This window comes from Nerophis lumbriciformis, unplaced genomic scaffold (assembly GCF_033978685.3).
Source record: "Nerophis lumbriciformis unplaced genomic scaffold, RoL_Nlum_v2.1 HiC_scaffold_473, whole genome shotgun sequence".
NCBI classification, from domain to species: Eukaryota; Metazoa; Chordata; class Actinopteri; order Syngnathiformes; family Syngnathidae; genus Nerophis; species Nerophis lumbriciformis.
In genome coordinates, this window is record NW_027316764.1 from 11,158 (window position 1) to 33,865 (window position 22,708).

A 22,708-nucleotide genomic window follows, 5' to 3' on the forward strand; every position below is an offset into this window, starting at 1 on the left:
TACCAAAAAAAGAGAAAAAGCCACCAAAATAGGACCGCAAGACAAGAAGTAAAACACTACACACAGGAAAACAGCAAAAAAGTCCAAATAAGTCAGGGCGTGATGTGACAGGTGGTGACAGTACACCTACTTTGAGACAAGAGCTATAGTGATGCATGCTTGGTTATGCTTTAAAGTCATATCCAACAATTGCGACAACGACTTTTTACTGTCAACTGAGTTGATGATTTCTGCTGATGGTGTGCCTCCGGATGTTTTCAATGCAGAAAATGTGCCTTGGCTCAAAAAAGGTTGAAAAACACTGTTCTATATTCATCTTTTTTGAGTATGAATATTAATGAAGTAATCCTTAAAGGCAGGTGACATTGTGACACTCCTCATTGGTGAAGGAATCTCTGCATTGCATAGTAGGGGAAATAAGTATGTCATTACTTGCTGATTTCTCTCGCAGCAAACTTATATGACAGTGACCGCATTGTTAGAGCGGCCATGCCAGCAACTTGAGGGTTTTTGGTTCGATCCCCGGCTTCTGCAATCCTAGTCACGCTTGTTGTGTCCTTGGGCAAGACACTTCACCCTTGCTCCTGATGGTTCGTGCATGCTTAGGGCCTTGCATGGCCTGGCAGCTCCTGCCATCAGTGTGTGAATGGGTGAATGTGGAAATAGTGTCAAAGTGCTTTGAGTACCTTGAAGGTACAAACCCCGTTTCCATATGAGTTGGGGAATTGTGTTAGATGTAAATATAAACGAAATACAATGATTTGCAAATCCTTTTCAACCCATATTCAATTGAATGCACTACAAAGACAACATATTTGATGATCAAACTCATAAACTTTATTTTTTTTTTGCAAATAATAATTAACTTAGAATTTCATGGCTGCAACACGTGCCAAAGTAGTTGGGAAAGGGCATGTTCACCACTGTGTTACATGGCCTTTCCTTTTAACAACACTCAGTAAACGTTTGGGAACTGAGGAGACACATTTTTGAAGCTTCTCAGGTGGAATTCTTTCCCATTCTTGCTTGATGTACAGCTTAAGTTGTTCAGCAGTCCGGGGGTCTCCCTTGTGCTATTTTAGGCTTCATAATGCGCCACACATTTTCAATGGGAGACAGGTCTGGACTACAGGCAGGCCAGTCTAGTACCCGCACTCTTCTACTATGAAGCTACGTTGATGTAACACGTGGCTTGGCATTGTCACCTTGTTCAAAGAACAAAACCAACACAGTGCATAAACTCACAACAAATAACACACCTCACACACATTACCATGAATTGATTAACGTGGACCCCGACTTAAACAAGTTGAAAAACTTATTGGGGTGTTACCATTTAGTGGTCAATTGTACGGAATATGTACTGTACTGTTTCATATCATGTATTCTCCTCCTTTGCAATCTGCTAGTAAACGTTTCAATCGATCAATCAAACAACCGGCAAATCAGATGGAAAATTAGAGGGAACATTGTTTGGGAGTATCCATAATACGCCGACAGGGAGAAGTTTTTATTTACACGATAAGTCGGATGTGTCTTTACCAACGTGGCGGAGGCTCCGCCGAACCCCTGAGGCCGACCCCTAGGGTTGGATGGAACCCGGGTTAAGAAGCACTGATCTAAGTGTGATGCATAGATTGAACCAAGCAGCACCACAAATGCATCAGCCAACCTGGGAAGCTCGCTCATAACAACTTCATCCTCTATCACGATGGATATGTTCTCCGGGCTGAAGCTGCTGGAACCAGTGGAGTCAGGGGCCACAGAGAGAAACGCCAGTGGTGTGTCAGTGGTCTCCATCTCATCTTCACCCTGCAAAATAACAAGAAAATCAACTATAACCAATCCAGAAGGATGGCACACAATTCTTGTTTGTAGAGCCAAAACATACAGTATGCATAGTCCCCCTCTCCTCCTCCTCCTCCTCCTCATCTCCTCTGCTCCTTCTTCCTCCCCGTCATTGTTTCCTCTCCTCTCCTTTCCTGTCATTGTTTTCCCTCCCCTCCTCTCGTCTCATTCTTCTTCCTCCCCTCCCCTCCTCTCCTGTCCTTCCTCCTCCTCCTCATCTCCTCAAATCTCCAAGCATAACTTTGGCTGCAGAGACATACTTACATTACAGGTTTTGTAGAATTCAGTGTCATCCTCCCGGAGATACACTGGAAGTCCACGAAGAACCAGAGTGCGTCGCATGTTGATGTCATATTCTTCCTAGATGGAGAAACAAGAGAAAATGCCAGCATAGCCAGTCCGTGTCACTGATATAACAGTGTGCATGCTTCAGTTCTGTTAAAAACAGTCATCTATGACTGACTACTATCAAGGCGTCTATAATCTGCAATGACAACACATATGATCAACATTGTCCCCATGAAAAAGGCAAACATAAACTTACCTCCAAGTCATCAATTCTCAGCATCTCTTGCAGTGCCTCTGCTCCCTTTCCAGTCCTTGAGGACTTCTGTCGATACAGTGCAACCAGTTTTGGTGTGTAGCGCTCAAGTTCACAGTAGAACTGGTTGCGTGGATTCACATTTGTAATACGATGAAACTCTGCAAACACCTGTACAGATATAAATATTTCGGTGTAAAAACAATCAGACATGGCAATGATTTTGATGAACTATTACTAATCAAAACATACTACATATTTACCTGTGAGGCCGGCCAGTTCTCCAGGAATTCCCGCACCCCTGGACTTCCTTGAACAATGTGTCGCCGGCGAAGGCCAAAGGTTGTGTGCATGAGTTTCTCTATCAGTATCTGCTCTCTCTCAGTCTCTTGTGTGATTTGTACTCTCTTGTGTGGCGCAGAGACGTCACACAAGATCTGCAGGGAGACAATAAACAAATGTCATTTCTTTCCAAATCATGGTGAATGGCATAACCAAATGGTGTTTTAAAATGAACAAATACTCACAAATGTTGCTCAAAATGACAAACTTTATTTCCAACCACTCTATGGTACTAGAACATAACAGAGAATGTGACTTAAGATGCAAAATGCATATGATGATGTATAGTGTACTGCATTACGTGGTCAATCCCTTATTGGCGAGGGCGACTCCGTTAGACAGCCCTTCTGAACATATTAGGATTTTGCTTTTTTCTCCAAAGTCTGATCATTTCAAAAAAACTTTCACATATGCAGTAACTGCTTAATTCAAACATTTCACCAATATTTGAAACACGTCGTCCTCTGCATATTTATCAAGGCAAAGAACGTCTGTTTCCACTACGTTACCCTCAACGTTAACGTTACGTTGTTGACAGTAACAAAGTAACGTTAGCGACCTGGGCCTACAAACAACACTGACAATAAAGTCATAGGCTTTGGTTTCAACCAGTTGGAAATATGTGCAATATCGTAGCATGTAACCTGCACACATTCACTGCGTCGAGCAAAAGATAGCCTAAGTTAACCTTATTGAACTTTTGAAACGTTCATTTTCTACGTTACTCACCGGCTTCACGCGCAGAACTTTCAAATTCTGGAGCCGGAACACAAAACACAGATAAAAGACCATTTTACAATAGCACGGCGAAAAAATGACCGTCGTCGTGTGGGTTTTTTGACGAATAACACACTTTTTCCACTTTTCTTCGCTCCCGCCTCACCTCCAGCTAGCGTCCAGACATCCCGAATGTTCTGGATACGTGCCCTAAACCGCTAGGGGTAGTGACGTCAGACGTCACGTCCCCTCACGCACGCACGCCCGTTCTTCTTCTTCTTCTTTTGATTTTTTATGGCGGTTGGCAAGCAACCTTGTGGTGTGCATTACCGCCACCTACTGTAATGGAGTGTGAACCGAGATGGATCCCTATTCTATTCATTTGGTGTGAGAGGAGTAGTTTTAGACTGGCTAAGAAGTTATTTAGATAATAGACAAGAGGTTGTGGATGTTGTGGGTAATCCATCTGAACACATGAGGATTGAATGTGGACTTCCACAAGGTTTGGTTTTGGGACCAAAATGGTTTATTTTATATATGAATGATATATGTGAGGTATCAAAGTTATTGACATTTGTATTCATTGCGAACGACACCAACTTTTCTAGTTCGGGACATGACTTAAAAGCATTATCAAACATTATTGAACAGGAAATGATTCAACTTAAGAGACGGTTTGATGTCAATAAAGTATCATTAAATGTAAAAAAAACCAAAGTTCATGATGTCTTGTAAGAGGAAAAGGGAGGAAAGGATCACACTGTCAATAGATGGAATTGATATTGAAAGGGTTTCTGAACTTAGATTTTTAGGAGTGATACTGGATGACGGTCTGACATGGAAATCTCATATTGCACATGTACGGAAACAAATGTCTAAGAGTATTTTTATATTAAATAAGGTCAAATATGTGTTAGATTATAGGGCAATTGTGCACACTTACATTGCCATACATCAGCTACTGTGTGGAAGTGTGGGGGAACACATAAGAGTAACATAAAGGCATTGTATCAACTACAGAAAAGAGCTATAAGGATTATTCATAAAGTAGATCACTTAGAACACACTAACATATTAATTATTAATTATGGTTTATTGAAACTACAGGGGCAGCACGGTGGCAGAGGGGTTAGTGCGTCTGCCTCACAATACGAAGGTCCTGAGTAGTCTTGGGTTCAATCCCGGGCTCGGGATCTTTCTGTGTGGAGTTTGCATGTTCTCCCCGTGACTGCGTGGGTTCCCTCCGGGTACTCCGGCTTCCTCCCACCTCCAAAGACATGCACCTGGGGATAGGTTGATTGGCAACACTAAATGGGCCCTAGTGTGTGAATGCTGTCTGTCTATCTGTGTTGGCCCTGCGATGAGGTGGCGACTTGTCCAGGGTGTACCCCGCCTTCCGCCCATGTGCAGCTGAGATAGGCTCCAGCGCCCCCGCGACCCCAAAGGGAATAAGCGGTAGAAAATGGATGGATGGATGAAACTACAGCAGCTAGTAAAGTTACAGACATCATGTGTCACGTTTAAGGCTACAAGTAAAACATTACCAGCAAATTTACAACAAATGTTTGTCATCACTTGTGAGAATGAAGAGCATAGAAGAAAAGGTCATTTCCAACATGGGTATTCAGGGACAACTTGAAAACAAATGTGCATATCAGTGGTGGGGGTTCAACTATGGAATTCTCTTTACAATGAGATTTAGGCTGAAACGACGCGTCGACGTCATCGATTACGTAAAACGGCGTCGACGCGTCACATACCGTATTTCCTTGAATAGCCGTCGGGGCGCTAATTGATTTAAAACCTCTTCTCACTCCTGCGCTTACCAAAAGGCGTGGGGTAAATTTAGGCCTGCGCTTATAAATTTGAGTGATGTAAGGATACCATCATGAAAAGCACATTTAATTACAAAAAAAACGTTATTATGGTCTTACCTTTACTTATGAGTCCATGCGCAGCTGCTTCTGATCAAAAGCATGGATAACCTGTTTATAGAAGCCTTCTTTATCTTTCTTCAGTTTTAAAAGTCTCTCTGTCTCGATGGAGATATTCCTTTAAGTATTACCTCCTGCTTCCATTGAAAGTCCAGTTTAGAAAACGGTTTTATTTGAGATATGTAATCCTCCATGTTAAAAGTGCAAGCAAACGATCGCTGCTCACTCTTGTGGCTTGTTGTCTTCTTCTGCAGCACCGATCCAGGTTTTTGCACTTCCGATCCGATATCGATATTGTTTTTGCACTTCCGATACGATACCGATACTGACCTATCCGAGCATGTATTCAAGTTGAAAGTTATTTAGCCTACTTAGTTGTCAGAATCATGTTGAAAAGGGTTTCGGTACTCTTGATAACAACTAGCCAGCTGAATTAGGGGACTTTGAATAATACACAATGGTTGGTAACAAGAAACTGACCTGTTTCTTCAAGGATAAACACAAAATAGACCAAATTATACATGACAAACAGAAATGGCATCATTGAACTAGGGCTGGGCGATATGGCCTTTTTTTAATATTGCCATATTTTAAGGCCATATTGCGATACACAATATATATCGCGATATTTTGCCTTAGCCTTGAATGAACACTTGATGCATATAATCACAGCAGTATGATGATTCTATGTGTTTGGATTGATTGATTGAGACTTGGGACGGCGTGGCGCAGTGGTAGAGTGGCCGTGCGCAACCTGAGGGTCCCTGGTTCAATCCCCACCTAGTACCAACCTCGTCATGTCCGTTGTGTCCTGAGCAAGACACTTCACCCTTGCTCCTGATGGCTGCTGGTTAGCGCCTTGCATGGCAGCTCCCTCCATCAGTGTGTGAATGTGTGTGTGAATGGGTAAATGTGGAAGTAGTGTCAAAGCGCTTTGAGTACCTTGAAGGTAGAAAAGCGCTATACAAGTACAACCCATTTATCATTTATCATTTACTTGTATTAGTAGGTTGCACAGTGAAGTACATATTCCGTACAATTGACCACTAAATGGTAACACCCCAATACGTTTTTACACTTGTTTAAGTCGGGGTCCACTTAAATTGATTCATGATACAGACATATACTATCAGATATATGCTATCATCATAATACAGTCATCACATTGAATTATTGACATTATTTATAATCCGGGGTGTGGATGTAAGTGTCAAAAAGACAGCCAAAAGAGTTTGATATGAGAATAAATCTAAAGTTAAAATATAGGGTAGAAATGCACCCATTTGCAAGAAATGTAGTCTAGGTTTTCAACATTTTCTTTCAAGGCTTGCATGTCTACATTAAAACATTCTTCTTCATACTGCATTCATATATGCTGCTTTCATGCAGAGAAGGAAATCACAACTAAAAAAATCACGCATTTTTTCATACGGTGTTGATGTGGAAATGTTTGCCTCGGCATTTTGATGGTGTGGACGTGTGGCACCGAACGGAGATAAGCGTCTCGACAGACGTCACAATATTTGAACAATGATGACGAAAACTGTTTTCTCTGTCGTGTCCGTGTGTCGAACATTGTTATGCGCTTATTTTTTTATTTGATTTTGTGCGTGGCATAGATTTGCCGTGCGCAGAGGACGCTTGAGCAGTGCGTAATTGCGCAGGCGCGCACCTTAGATGGAGCGTTGCTCGCACGGCTGCGCTAGCATCACAGCTAACGTTAGCCATGCTGCTACCTCTCTGCTGGGAGAGGGCGTATACGTATGTGACGTATGACGTGACAGTATGTGACGTGTGTCGTGACAGCATGTGACGTATGACGTGACAGTATGTGACGTGTGTAAGAAGGTGCGCTTGCTGTCTGTGAGAGGGAGACACAGAAAAGAGTGAGAAGAGCCTGTCGTGTTATGCCAGCAGCTAAAAGCAACTGCGTGAGAATCCACAGACCTGTGGATGTGTTGAAGGTGTGCTGGAAAATGCGGAACGGTAATTATAGGGAGCAGCAGAAAAGTGGAATGTATTATTTAAATCGGTGCGTTGGAAAACACGGACCGGAGTTTTTTAAACTGGATCTGGATCAGCATTTTCCCATGCCTTGCCGATGCGCATTTTTTGGCAAATATCGGCGGCCGATCCGATCCAAAGATCGGATCGGGACATCCCTAGTACCGGTAGTCGCAAGAAGGATCACTAGCGCCCTCTACCACCAGGAGGCGGGAGTCATTTAATGACTCATATTTGACACACGCAGCTACGGTATATTAATAAAACATAGCTGCTTACTGTTCTTTTTAGCAGATTCAATAGCTTGGACCTTAAATCCTACTGAATAGCTCTTAATCTTCTTCCCTTTATGTGATTTCAAATGATTGAAATCGGCCTCCTCCATTTTGAAAATGATGACAGGTGAAGTGTCACTCATGACGTGACGAGTTTGACCCGGCGGAAGTCCGAGACATATGCTAATTATTTTGCAAAACGAGTTTGACCCGGCGAAAATTCCAGACATGCACTAATAAAATGAATATTTTGCGAACTGAGTTTGATCCGGCGTTAATCCTGAGCCGGCGGTAAGGCCAGGCATGCGCTAATTATTTTGCGAAACGAGTTTGACCCGGCAGTAATTGGAGGCATGCGAATACTATACACCCGGCGCCAATTCAAGGAAATACGCACTTTTTTGTATTGGATGTTTATCTTTATTTTTGCACATTTTAAAGCAAAAATAAGCAATACTTTTACCTTTGGAATGCTTATACTATTGCAGAATATTAAGATTTGCACTGTATGTTTATTTTATATTTGCACATTAAAAAGCAAATAAGCTACTTTTAGTTTTGTTAAATGTTAAAAGTTTTAAAGGTTTACATTGTTACAGAATATGTTGTCATGTTGTTGTCAATGTTGACTGAGTGGCCACACTTTTTTTTTTGTAAATAAAAGGCATGCCTTCTGAAAAAACTGGCCTAAATTTATTTTTTCGTCTTCATTTAAAAAAATAAAAAAAAATCGGTAAAAGGAAAAATAATCTATAGATTCATCGAAAAAAATAATCTATAGATTAACCGAAAAAATAATAGAAAAATAATCGTTAGCTGCAGCCTTAAATGAGATGAAAGACTGTAAAATATATTCCAATTGAAAAAATATATAAAGACAGAACAATAATATCATACGGACAGCCATAAGTGTTTACATTTTGCTTTATATTTATGATTTTACTTATTTTTATTTTTTTGCCTGGTTTTGTATCATCCCGTGAGGTGTATATTACTTTTTTTGTACTTCATGAAGTTTTGCACTTGTTGTGGTTTTTTTGTGTTTGTTTTCATTACATTTGGATGTAATTGTTGGTTGATATGATATCTATTAGGTAAGACTGCGTGCTATGTTGAAAGGGGCAATAAGATTTGTCTTCATCCTACTCCTTCTCAGGCATTGCTGTGTAGATGTGTAGTTGAATGGTTGAGGTGTGATTGTCTGTTGATCGAGGATGCACATCAATGAAGGAGATAAATAAAAATGAAATATTCTTTTATTGAACCCAGTGTTTTTAAAATATGTGTATATTGCTCTATATCCTATATGTTCTGAATTCAATCCTAATAATATAACATATGCAGACATTTCTTATTCAGCATGTGTTTTACTTTCTAAAGAATAGCAATGGATTTGGATATTTTTCCCTTTATATATTCAATATGCGGTTTCCAACATAATTCATGATCAATTATTATTCCCAAGAATTTAGTTTCTTGTACTCCATCGATTTGCACTACATTTAATTTGAATTGTGCTTCACAATTTGCCCTTGCACCACTAAACACCATACATTTACTTTTCTTATCATTTAATGATAACTTATTAATATCAAACCATTTTTTTAGCTGAATCAACTCAACCTCAACACTTCCTTCAAGTCTTCTCCTGAACAATATCCATTTGTATCATCTGCAAACATAATACATTTCCATGTATTAGACACTGAACAAATATCATTTAAATATAGTAGAAATAACTTAGGTCCCAATACCCAGCCTTGTGGAACCCCACAAGTTACTCTTCTTGGCTGTGATTTAGTCTTAGTCATTTCCACATATTGAGATCTATTACTTAAATAACTACTTTACCCCTGTTGTGAAACACCTCTTATGCCATAGTTTTCCCATTTTTGCAGAAGTAAGGAATGTGTCAAAAGCTTTACATAAGTCAATAACTACTCCAACGGTGTGTTGCTTTTTTTCTATTGCTGTGGCTACGTTTTCTACAAAGTCCATCACTGCTAGGGATGTAGATGGATTACTCCTGAAGCCATACTGATGATCATTCACTAGCTCATGTTTGTCAATCAACTTATCAAGTCTATTTACAAATCATTTCTCAAGAATTTTTGCAAACTGAGGTAGTAGAGGCCCGTGTCTATAATTTGAGACCATATGTTTATCACCATTTTTATAAATCGGAATAACTTTAGCAATTTTCATTTTGTCAGGAAAAGTTCCAGATGATAAAGATTTATTACATGTGTGAGTAAACGGCTTCAGGACACAATCCTCCACCACTTTAACAAGTGACATATCCACGTTGTTACCATCCACAGATGTTTTGTTTTTAAACTTTCTGACCACTTCTAACACATCACTTTGACAAACTCCACCAAGAAACATTGCATTTTTAATGTCAGATACACGTTTGAACTTTTTCTCATCATTCATCCATCCATCCATCATCTTCTTCCGCTTATCCGAGGTCGGGTCGCGGGGGCAGCAGCCTAAGCAGGGAAGCCCAGACTTCCCTCTTCCTGTGGGACCCCGAGGCGTTCCCAGGCCAGCCGGGAGACATAGTCTTCCCAACGTGTCCTGGGTCTTCCCCGCGGCCTCCTACCGGTCGGACGTGCCCTAAACACCTCCCTAGGGAGGCGTTCGGGTGGCATCCTGACCAGATGCCCGAACCACCTCATCTGGCTCCTCTCCATGTGGAGGAGCAGCGGCTTTACTTTGAGCTCCCCCCGGATGGCAGAGCTTCTCACCCTATCTCTAAGGGAGAGATCACTCCCATCAGTCACTAAGAGTCCACTTTTTCTATTCCCATCAAATACATTTATAAAAATATTGTCAATCAGTGCTAAGCTGTCCTTTGTTATTCTGCTAGGTTTTACAATTAGTGGAGAGAAACTCAAGCTAAACAAAATCAGTGGTTTTCATGTGATCATTGAAGGCCTACTGAAAGCCACTACTACCGACCACGCAGTCTGATAGTTTATATATCAATGATACGGCCGGGTTAGCTTACTAAAGTGCAATTTTAAGTTTCACGCCGAAATATCCTGCTGAAAACGTTTCGGTATGATGACGCCTGCGCGTGACGTCACGGATTGTAGAGGACATTTTGGGACAGCATGGTGGCCAGCTATTAAGTCGTCTGTTTTCATGGCAAAATTCCACAGTGTTCTGGACATCTGTGTTGGTGAATCTTTTGCAATTTGTTCAATGAACAATGGAGACAGCAAAGAAGAAAGCTGTAGGTGGGAAGCGGTGTATTGCGGCCGGCTGCAGCAACACAAACACAGCCGGTGTTTCGTTGTTTACATTATCGGGACAGCTACTATTTGGACAGGACTTTGTTAAAAAATACACATATTTGAACCGAAATTTGACCGAAACGACGCACACTTTAGCCGAATAAGCAGGCAAGCTGAAAAAAAAGAGACAACAATCCAAAATTCACCAATCTATTTCAGTCTTAACAAGCTAACGCTGGTCATTACATCCGTCTGCTGGTTTACACGCTTTTCCCGTGTATTATGTATAGTAAACACATAACATTTAAGGCAACGTTTAAGTGGGTACCTTGGAACATTAATTTGGACAATAACCTTACATGACAAAAATCAATAAAAAATAGCCAATGCTAATGTTTTAGTCGTACAACACGGACGTTGTTGTGGGACATTTTTGGACTGATTTAGAATTCGGACGTTACCTGTCAGTGGTGCTTCTTCGTGCTTGTGTATGTCCGCCTGGGGCTGCCTTCGACGGGGCTGACGGCTGACTGAGGGCCGCAGAGCAATGAGGTGCGAGGCAAGGGGTTCGGCTATAAGCCGCCTACCGGCCCGACCAGAGCAGGTGGAGATCCTTGGCCTCAGGCTCGAGGCCTATCTACAGCTCGCCATCCAAGACTTAGGGACCTGGCCTGCGTAAGTATCAATGTGCGCACATAACATCAACATTAAGTCATCTATCGTTCGACCTTCAATAAATAATACTGCTAACATTAACAATCACATGCATGTATAAAATAAACACGACAGTACACAGTGTTGTCACTATGACGGGAGTAGCATCTGAACAGTAACAGTGACGTCACTACGACGGCTCTAACCAAAGAACAGCTGCAGTGTTCATTCATTGTCTTTACCACAGCATAAAAAGTGCAAATGGCCTTAAAACGCCACAATACTCAGATACCATATGTAAGTTGAAGCAGGAACAGGAAGTAGTTGTAAAAAGATGGCGGCGCTCCCGTAAGTTGCGACAACATTTAGTAATTATTATCAAATCCACTGTCAAAATACAAAGAAAAGGCGTGGGAAGCATCGACGTAATTTTTGTCATGCCTCCTCCAAAGAAGAGCGCACAGATGGAGAATGACATAGAGGAAATACGCAAGTCGCTAAACTTCATGTCAGGGGACCTGGCTAGCGTCTCCCAACAGCTAAGCAAGCTAACGGAGCTTGTAGATGAAGTGAGGAAACTCAAAGAAACAATCCGACAAAAAGACAAGACAATAACTGATCTTGAAAGGAGAGTTGAAAACTTGGAGCAGTACACAAGGATGGAAGATGTCATCATCACGGGACTAAACATCAGACCGCGCTCATATGCCCGAGCTGCTACGGCGGGCAGGAATGTTGGAGAGGACGCGGAGACAGACGATCTGCAAACTCTGGAGGACCAAGTCTTGCACTTTTTGAAAGGAAAAGACATACACGTGGATGCAAACAATATCTCAGCGTGTCATACACTGCCACGCAGAGACAGAGCAAAGCCTGCAGTCCTTGTGCGCTTTGTAAACCGGAGACACAAAACGGAACTACTGAGACAAGGAAGAAAGTTAAAGGGATCAGCGGTGTATATCAACGAGCATCCGACCAAGAAAATATCGGATATAGCACGGGAAGCACGGATCCTCAGGAAAAACAACAAGATTGGAGCCACATGGACAAGAAACTGCAAGGTTTTCATTCAGCTGAATGGATCTACGCCGGAAAAAGCTAAAGTGATACTGGTAAGAGAACTTGAAGACCTCGAACAATTCAGATAATGTCGATTGTTCCATTTTTTGGACAATCACAATTGCACTCTCGTCGAGCTCATTTTTTGATCGTTCCTTTTTTGATGAGGACAGCTACAGTGAGATTTTTGATGAGCTTATTTTTGGAATGCTCAGACTATTTTTGTTGTTTTTTACTTTTTCTTACCTTGGATCATAAAGACATATACTCAACACCACGTATAAACACTAACTTAATACCAAATACAAACTTGTTTTCATTTGGACTGTTTTGGGACGCTCATAATAGAGTAAAAGTATTGTCAGTTGTGTGCGTGTGTTTGTGTGTTTGTGTGTGTGTGGGTGTGTGTGCGTGTTTCAGTGGAGGTGGATACAAATGTGTTATCTGTACAAAGAAAAAGATGTAAATATATACTAAAATATAATGGGGAGTGAATTAAAAAATATCTTTACCAATGTTGGTGATAAGGAATTAGAATGTAGAAATACTGATAATAATCATAGTAGTGAACTGTATAATAATTATAATCACATCCAACTAGACTTCTACGACAATATCAATTACAACTGCAATTCAAATGAGTTTGGCAGTGACATAGATCCCCATTGTAATCTTTACAATAATATTACCAGAAACTGTGAGTACTACACAGACGAACAATTTAAATGTGTGAATGTGGACAAATCGTTTACTGTAATACATTTTAATAGCCGAAGCTTGTATAAAAATGTTGACAATATTAGAGAATATCTGAGCCAGTTCAATAAATTTAGTATTGTTGCAGTCTCAGAGACTTGGCTTGATGAGAATAAGTGTTGTGAAATAAGATTGGATGGTTATGAATTATTCACCACAAACAGAGTTGGAAAAAGGGGAGGAGGAGTAGCACTTTTTGTAAATCAAGATTTAAAATGTTGGAAGATTGACAGCAAATCAACTGCTATAGCTGGAGTTTTTGAATGTATAACTGTAGAAATTGAAGTAGAAAAATCAAAAAAAATAAATGTCAGTTGTGTTTATAGAACACCTGGATCATGTCTAGATACATTCAATCAAAAATTGGATTATTTGTTTATTAAATCAAACAAGATCCATATTGTGTGCGGTGATTTTAATATTAATCTTCTGAACCCCATGGACAGTACCAAAACAACCCATTTTATAACAGGACTGTACAGCAATCATTTCTTTCCCCTTATCACAAAACCAACTAGAATAACAGTAGACTTTGCCACACTGATAGATAACATTTTCACCAATCAAATAACAGCAGGACTACTACTCAATGACGTAAGTGATCATCTACCTGTATTCAGCATTTTACACCATTTCTTTGATGAGAGAGGGGCCAAAAAAGCAGTTCAATATAGATTTGTTAGACACCAAACACCAGAAACTATGGCAGCATTCAAGTCTGAGTTATGTGCTCAAGACTGGGGGGAGGTTTATACCTCCACAGACCCGAATGAGGCATATGAAACCTTTCTCAACATTTTCATAACACTGTATGATATAAGCACTGTCCAATGACAAAACATGACATTAAGGACAGCACTGTCAAGGACAAACCGTGGATCACAAAAGGGTTATTGAAGTCCTGCAAAAAGAAAAATGATCTTTACAGAAGACATTTAAAGCACAGAACCAAAGAAACTGAACACAAATATAAAACGTACAAAAATAAGTTAACACAAATAATAAAGCACAGCAAAAGAACATATTACTGTAACCTATTAGAACAACATAAAAATACCATCCAGGGTACGTGGAAAGTTTTAAATGGTATCATTAAAAAAAACATGACAAATAATGAACATCCAAGCTATTTCATAGAAAATAATCAAACTATAAATGACCCTAAGGAAATAACGGATGCTTTTAACACCTTCTTTGTGAATGTTGGACCTAATTTAGCAAATGAAATTGCACAACCTGAAAACTGTGTCAAATTTAATGAACAAACCATTCAAAGGAACTTAGAATCGTTTTTTATTTCCCCCGTTTATGAAAGTGAAATCACAGAAATTGTAAATTCTCAGAAAAACAAGAAGTCAACAGACTGCTGTGACTTGGACTTTTCTCTGATCAAAGAAATTGTTGATTTTATAGCTGTTCCCTTCACTTATATATGTAATATTTCTTTTACAAAAGGAGTTTTCCCAAAGAAAATGAAAACGGCAAAAGTTATTCCCATCTTCAAAAGTGGAGATAAGCATCAGTTCACCAACTATAGGCCTATTTCTCTACTCTCACAATTTTCAAAAGTCCTTGAAAAATTATTTGTGTCAAGATTAGACAGTTTTATTGACAAGCATCACTTGCTAAGTGAACACCAATACGGTTTTCGAGCAAACAGGTCCACTTCCATGGCAGTGATGGAACTAGTTGAGGAGGTAACCACTGCTATTGATAAGAGGGAGTTTGTTGTTGGCGTTTTTATTGACCTGAGCAAGGCCTTTGACACCATCCATCACACATTACTTTGAAACAAAATGCAGAGGTACGGTTTTAGAGGTCTTGCTCATGATTGGTTGAAAAGTTATCTTGGTGGTAGAGAACAGTATGTGCATATGAACAATGTAGATTCAGATAAAAAGATTATAACACATGGAGTGCCCCAAGGTTCTGTACTGGGACCAAAATTGTTTTTATTGTATATTAATGATATCTGCAAAATCTTTAAAAAACTCAATTGTATTCTCTTTGCTGACGATACAAGTCTGTACTGTTCTGGGCAAGACCTTGGCCAACTCTTAGAGACTGTAGAGAGCGAACTCCATATACTAAAGCAATGGTTTGATGCCAATAAACTGTCAATCAACCTAAATAAAACAAAATATATAATTTTTGGAAATAGGAAAAATAACATACAGTGTCATATAAGAATTGATGATATGGAGATAGAAAGGGTGTATTCAACAAAATTTTGGGGAATCTATATAGATGATAAATTAAATTGGAAACTGTACATAAATATACTTAAGACAAAGATGGCAAAAAATATTGCTATGTTACATAAAATCAAAAACTACGTAAATCAAAAGGCTCTTAATATGTTATATAATTCTTTCGTACTCCCTTATCTTAATTATTGTGTTGAAATCTGGGGTAACAATTACAAAACAAACATCGACTCTATATTCTTACTTCAAAAGAAAGCGATTAGAATTGTAAATTATGCAGATTATCATGACCATACCAATGCTCTGTTTATTAAATTAAAAACCTTAAAACTGCATGATCTTGTTGACCTCAACACTGCTATTGTGACGTACAAAGCTCATAACCACATGCTGCCTGGGTGTCTACAGGAGAGGTTCAAACCCAGAGAGAATACCTATGACCTCAGAGGTTCAGCTGTCTTCCAGAAAGCTAAGATAAGAACAAGCTTAAAAAGTAGATGTGTTTGTGTCAGGGGGGTTCAACTGTGGAACAGCTTGGATGATTCCTTCAAATGTTCCAGGTCCATTCACACATTTAAAAAAACACTTTAAGACCAATGTCTTGGAAAAATATATCACTCTTGAATCAACACAGTAGTTAATACTATGATCAATGTTAATTAAAATACTAAATGTGGGATATAAATAATAATGGAAGTATAATTGTTTGTATATAGTATATAAATTGGTACAAAGGTGTATAAGGATATTTCACATGCCTTTACTGTGTATATAATTGAACAGTGTTCATGTTGTGTATAATGTGTATTTATAATATGTTGTACAAAGGACATTTCATCATTTTCGGAAGTTCATCTTGTACTTGACATTGTTTATAGGGTTAGGCGCTATAAGTGTTCAACTTCAGCCTAAACCCTTTCGGTCTGCAACATTTTCATTTTCATTTTCAAGCTATGAATGTGCAACTGTTTGTTTATTTTGTTGACCATTGACCGAAGAATAATAAACTAAAAAAAAACCCAAAATAAAGACTCGACATAAATATAAATTCAATCAGATCAGAAACATTGGAGGCAACGGGATTCAAAGCCGATGCTAATCGCCTATAGGAAATACATGGGTACGGCTAGTCGCTACTATTAGCAAACAGATTCACTTACCAACTCGGCTTAATATCTTATCATCGACACACTCTCTCGTCGCAACACGTCCCTGATGTTCGGCACCTACAAGTTTACAATTAGTTGTAAAATGTTGGACGGTTGTTTTTACAATATGCAAGCAAACGACAACTTTAAAACATACCGGCTTCATCCAGGCCTGGCAGCCATCTTGGAATGCTAGATTTTATAGAGCGTGATTGGCTGCAGCGGGTCACGTGAGCACCGTGCGGGGGGGAGGAGGGACCCTCTTGTCACGTGTCACGTAACTTCAGTATTCGCATCCTTTAAGTGTCTTTGGCGCCACGCAGCAGACCAGACGCGTTTTTTGGAAAACATTTGGTCTTTTGAGAATGGATCACCCGCAGGTACTTAATTTGCAATTCTCTCTTTCTTTCTTTCGAACAACACACTTAAGTGTGTAGGTAACACACGGACGTTAGGAGAACGTCCATTTTGTCTTGAGAATAGAACACCCGCAAATTTGCAATTCTCTCTTTCTTTCTTTCGAACAACACACTTAAGTGTGTAGGTAACACGCGAACGTTAGGAGAACGTCCATTTTGTCTTGAGAATAGAACCGCAGGCTTTGCAATTCTCTCTTTCTTTCTTTCGAACAACACACTTAAGTGTGTAGGTAACACGCGGACGTTAGGAGAACGTCCATTTTGTCTTGAGAATAGAACACCCGCAAATTTGCAATTCTCTCTTTCTTTCTTTCGAACAACACACTTAAGTGTGTAGGTAACACGCGAACGTTAGGAGAACGTCCATTTTGTCTTGAGAATAGAACCGCAGGCTTTGCAATTCTCTCTTTCTTTCTTTCGAACAACACACTTAAGTGTGTAGGTAACACGCGAACGTTAGGAGAACGTCCATTTTGTCTTGAGAATAGAACACCCGCAGGTAATTATAATACAATAGAAATGGAATGCAGTGGTTTTTACGTCTGTTTTTGTGCTAACGTCTGTTTTTGTGCTATATTGTCAGGACTAACACTCAAACACAAAATTCAACAATAATTCTTTATTAGTGATAATTATAATACAATAGAAATGGAATGCAGTGGTATTTACGTCTGTTTTTGTGCTATATTGTCAGGACTAATTACATCATAATACATCACACAATTTCAAATCATTTCATTTTACAGTAGGAAGAAGCAAAGCGTATGTACGGTAATCCTATCCAGGGACGTGCACATGATTAAAGAGGGGCAGGGGCTCAAAGTCAGAAAAGGGCAGGACATTTTTTTTTGGTCCTTTACACAATATGGAAATTAATGTAAAATTAAAATTGCTAATAGGAAGCTAACTACTTGTAAAAGTGATTGCCATTTCTTTTGTGTCAACAAATTATTGTTATAATGAGTTAATTCACATTATCATAGTCTTGGAAGACATGAAAAGCAACAAAACACTGGTTTATTATTAGACACAGTGCATTTTATTTTGAAAATTAACCCGGTGTTTTATTTTGTATTTTGTACACTACTTCCTGTCCCGCACGATCCGCTCTGCTCTGTGCGGACTTGATGTGCGGTGCTCAATGGGGCAGGGCCGACATCCGGGCAACTGAGCTACATACGGGTTCTTCGAGCCATAGCAACCTGACTGGCGTTGAAAACAAACCGTCGCCATTACTCTTTAACCTGTCGACCTGCGCTGATTAAACCCGGCATTCTGCCTCCAAAATGCCCAAAAACTGTGTTGTTTTTGGTTGTGCAAACCACAACTGGAAACAGGGAAAACAAAGGTGGTATTTTGTTCTGCCAAAGCGTGCTAAAAGCCCACAGAGACGAGACAAATGGCTCGCAGCTTTACACCGGGAAAACGAGGACGGTTCTCACTGGAGTCCCCCAAAATCCCGGGTCGTGTGTTCGGATCACTTCGTTTCTGGTAAATATAAGGAACAAAAATCCACCTTCTTAACCACAACTTGGTCCATGCTAATGTTGAACCCGTTGAATTTTTACTGAATAACGTTCGACAGCTGAAGTTGTTGTTGTTGCACAACAATAACATACGGTATAAAGGCTATTTCCAGTCATTCAGCAAATAATAAATCATAATACTGAACTGAATTTGAATGAGCTCTCTACAGATATAATCAATGTACAGATACTGGTAGCCACCGTGTCATCCTTATTATCATTTATCAACATACCTTGGGTGATTTAACCATTTATTCGTTATATAACAACCGAAGCGAACAACCGACCTGGTGCGCTTGTGACTCAGTGGCCTAGTGGTTAGAGTGTCCGCCCTGAGATCGGTAGGTTGTGAGTTCAAACCCCGGCCGAGTCATACCAAAGACTATAAAAATGGGACCCATTACCTCCCTGCTTGGCACTCAGCATCAAGGGTTGGAATTGGGGGTTAAATCACCAAAATGATTCCCGGGCGCGGCCACCGCTGCTGCCCACTGCTCCCCTCACCTCCCAGGGGGTGATCAAGGGTGATGGGTCAAATGCAGAGAATAATCTCGCCACACCTAGTGTGTGTGTGACAATCATTGGTACTTTAACTTTTAGACATAAAGATTTCCAAATTCCATGTCCGGCCATTGTGTAGGATTATCAGTCCACGCATCTGCTGGAAGGCGGTAAGGGCAGTCGTTTAATCCAACTACAGAACATTTTAACTCGTATCTTAACCTAGCCTCACTGGAAAGACTATTTACATAATCATACGCCATTTAGAACAGTTTAAAATGCCGTGAAACCTCGTTAAATGCCTTTTCTGTCAATGCTGTGTTCGCTGTGAGCTGGTTTGTTTTCAACCAATTCAATATGGCGACCGCGTTGCTAGGGGATTGGAGGGCGGAAGTGACGTAGGTCCGCCCTCGCCCATTGATGCGCCGTGCTCCGACGTCCGGCAAAAACAGAAGCTGGCACACTGAATACTAGAATAATACAGCGTGTTTCTGAAATATTACCCATATTAGATGCTGAATAAGTGGACGGCGACTAGACCATAACTCACAGGTTCAAGTTGCTCCACTGTCACGTCTCCTCACGGGCGCAGTTGGCTCTCTCTCCTCTCACTTACTCACTCACTCGCCCTCTCTCTCTCTTTCTGGCGGAAGTGGCAGGCTTAAACAACCCGGTATTACAAGAAAACGTGGAGTTTTTGTACCGCTGGTTTTTTTGTTTGTTTTTTTTACATCCTTGACAGGAATTTATTACTGTTGTTTAAAGAAGAAGAAAAAAAGAGAAAAAGCACACACAGGCAGAGGGCACTTTTTAAGACGAGGCAAAAAAGGGCAGGGGCTCAAGCACCCATAGGGCCCTATGTGTGCACGTGCCTGATCCTATCCCTTTCCCACTTCAAAGCGTTTACAAATATATAGAATCATTTACTGACCTTTTTATATAACAAAATAACATATATGAATTAGTGTACAACAGTTTTGTAATATGTAATTAATTCATGAACGGGGCTTTATATTAAGCCCGGTCAGAATAACGTCATTTATTCTTGTGTACTGTTCCAGTTCGTCCACTCGGTCCGTTATTTGTTCTATTTGTACATTTTTTGCGTCATTCTCGACTCGTAGAATTTTGACCTCCTCCACCAGCTGCATAATTGTCTGTTGGTACTGCTTAATGGCTGATACCTCTGCTGTTCAAAATTCAAGCCATCTCCTTATCTCCTCACCTTCATCAGGAGAGAGCACCTTCTTTGGCCCCATGTTGATCTTGGCTGTCGCAGGTGTTCACTGCCTTCGGCCTAGGCTGTCCCCGGTCCCGATAGATGTCGTCTAATGCCCAAGATCTTTGATGGGATCCCGTCTGGCCTGGCAAGCCTCGCTCTAGCCTCTCTCGCGCTAGCCTCGCCGTTGTCACCGCGATGTGGTCCCGCTGCTGCCAGCCGCCAGCTGGGCCTCTCCAAGATCTTTGATGGGATCCCGTCTGGCCTGGCAAGCCTCGCTCTAGCCTCTCTCGCGCTAGCCTCGCCGTTGTCACCGCGATGTGGTCCCGCTGCTGCCAGCCGCCAGCTGGGCCTCTCCCTCGTCGCTCTGCTGCCGTCACACGCCGCCGCCGCCAACTGCCGGTCCCGTTTTGATTGATTGGTGAAGGTGAAGGTGGTTGACGCAAGGGGCGGGGCGGTGGTGCGGCGGTGACCTTAGAGATGTATCGGGCCCTTCACAAAACATCCACATCCGCCCTGCAGCTGAGCTTTGAACCGGGGGTGTGAGGGCCTGGATAACGAGAGAAGGCAGCGATGCGGCTGCTTCCCCATCAACGACACCGTACAGCACTGGTAGCGCGTTATTACCAACCTCTGTTTATAAAGCAAGTTTGAGTATCACTGGCAAATGTTCACCTAGTCGCATATATGTGTCCTCTTTTTGGGATTTCACAATATGGTCAGCCTAATGTAACCGAGGGTTTATATAAGTCGCCTATACTGTGTGTGTGTGTGTGTGTGTGTGTGTGTGTGTGTGTGTGTGTGTGTGTGTGTGTGTGTGTGTGTGTGTGTGTGTGTTGAACAGGACATTCAGCAATTGTTGGAAAACTTGCCGCCAGACCAGCGGGAACGACTGGAGGAGTACTACTGTGAAAAGGAAAGGGCCATATTCCTCGAACGTCAAGGTACCGCAAAGGCCCTTCAGGATGCCGCAAAGGCCCTTCAGGATGCCGGAAAGGCCCGGCGGGATGCCGGAAAGGCCCGTCGGGATGCCGGAAAGGCCCTTCAGGATGCCGGAAAGGCCCTTCAGGATGCCGGAAAGGCGCGAGAAGAGCTTGCCCAGAACCAATGTAAGGAAGGTAGATTCTACAAACCCCGTTTCCATATGAGTTGGGAAATTGTGTTAGATGTAAATATAAACGGAATACAATGATTTGCAAATCCTTTTCAACCTATATTCAGTTGAATATGCTACAAAGACAACATATTTGATGTTCAAACTCATAAACTTTTTTTTTTTTTTTTTTGCAAATGATAATTAACTTAGAATTTCATGGCTGCAACACATGCCAAAGTAGTTGGGAAAGGGCATGTTCACCACTGTGTTACATGGCCTTTCCTTTTAACAACACTCAGTAAACGTGAGGAGACACATTTGTGAAGCTTCTCAGGTGGAATTCTTTCCCATTCTTGCTTGATGTACAGCTTAAGTTGTTCAACAGTCCGGGGGTCTCCGTTGTGCTATTTTAGGCTCCATAATGCGCCACACATTTTCAATGGGAGACAGGTCTGGACTACAGGCAGGCCAGTCTAGTACCCGCACTCTTTTACTATGAAGCCACGTTGATGTAACACGTGGCTTGGCATTGTCTTGCTGAAATAAGCAGGGGCGTCCATGATAACGTTGCTTGGGTGGCAACATATGTTGCTCCAAAACCTGTATGTACGTTTCAGCATTAATGGCGCCTTCACAGATGTGTAAGTTACCCATGTCTTGGGCACTAATACACCCCCATACCATCACACATGCTGCCTTTTACACTTTGCGCCTATAACAATCCGGATGGTTCTTTTCCTCTTTGGTCCGGAGGACACGACGTCCACAGTTTTTAAAAACAATTTGAAATGTGGACTCGTCAGACCACAGAACACGTTTCCACTTTAATCAGTTCATCTTAGATGAGCTCAGGCCCAGCGAAGCCGACGGAGTTTCTGGGTGTTGTTGATAAACGGTTTTCGCCTTGCATAGGAGAGTTTTAACTTGCACTTACAGATGTAGCGACCAACTGTAGTTACTGACAGTGGGTTTCTGAAGTGTTCCTGAGCCCATGTGGTGATATCCCTTACACACTGATGTCGCTTGTTGATGCAGTACAGCCTGAGGGATGGAAGGTCACGGGCTTAGCTGCTTACGTGCGGTGATTTCTCCAGATCCTCTGAACCCTTTGATGATATTACGGATCGTAGATGGTGAAATCCCTAAATTCCTTGCAATAGCTGGTTGAGAAAGGTTTTTCTTAAACTGTTCAACAATTTGCTCACGCATTTGTTGACAAA

General features: G+C 41.1%; 2 protein-coding genes across 8 annotated transcripts; one reads left to right on the forward strand and one right to left on the reverse strand.

The window, feature by feature from the left end:
* Nucleotides 1–846: 846 nt before the first annotated feature.
* On the reverse strand, nt 847–11,495 carry LOC140678398 (uncharacterized). 5 transcript variants are annotated; one of them, XM_072912764.1, is made up of 5 exons: nt 11,365–11,490; nt 2,653–2,826; nt 2,393–2,560; nt 2,113–2,208; nt 847–1,812 (listed from the first exon to the last, which is right to left on the reverse strand). In XM_072912764.1, exons 2-5 carry the CDS (start codon nt 2,740–2,742, stop codon nt 1,426–1,428), a joined length of 741 nt encoding a protein of 246 aa, XP_072768865.1. In that variant the 5' UTR covers nt 2,743–2,826; nt 11,365–11,490; the 3' UTR covers nt 847–1,425. The 5 variants fall into 5 exon arrangements, with proteins under 5 accessions (XP_072768865.1, XP_072768864.1, XP_072768863.1 ...); XM_072912763.1 differs by lacking the exon at nt 11,365–11,490 and adding an exon at nt 5,383–8,463; XM_072912762.1 differs by lacking the exon at nt 11,365–11,490 and adding an exon at nt 2,917–5,376.
* Nucleotides 11,496–11,566: 71 nt separating this feature from the next.
* LOC140678397 (uncharacterized) lies at nt 11,567–21,978 on the forward strand. Of its 3 annotated transcripts, none has more exons than XM_072912759.1 (2): nt 11,567–12,669; nt 21,237–21,938. In XM_072912759.1, exons 1-2 carry the CDS (start codon nt 11,995–11,997, stop codon nt 21,582–21,584), a joined length of 1,023 nt encoding a protein of 340 aa, XP_072768860.1. In that variant the 5' UTR covers nt 11,567–11,994; the 3' UTR covers nt 21,585–21,938. The 3 variants fall into 3 exon arrangements, 1 of the variants encoding a protein (XP_072768860.1); XR_012050168.1 differs by lacking the exon at nt 11,567–12,669 and adding an exon at nt 16,961–17,107 and having other exon boundaries at nt 21,237–21,978; XR_012050167.1 differs by lacking the exon at nt 11,567–12,669 and adding an exon at nt 17,128–18,637 and having other exon boundaries at nt 21,237–21,978.
* The last annotated feature ends 730 nt before the right edge of the window (nt 21,979–22,708 follow it).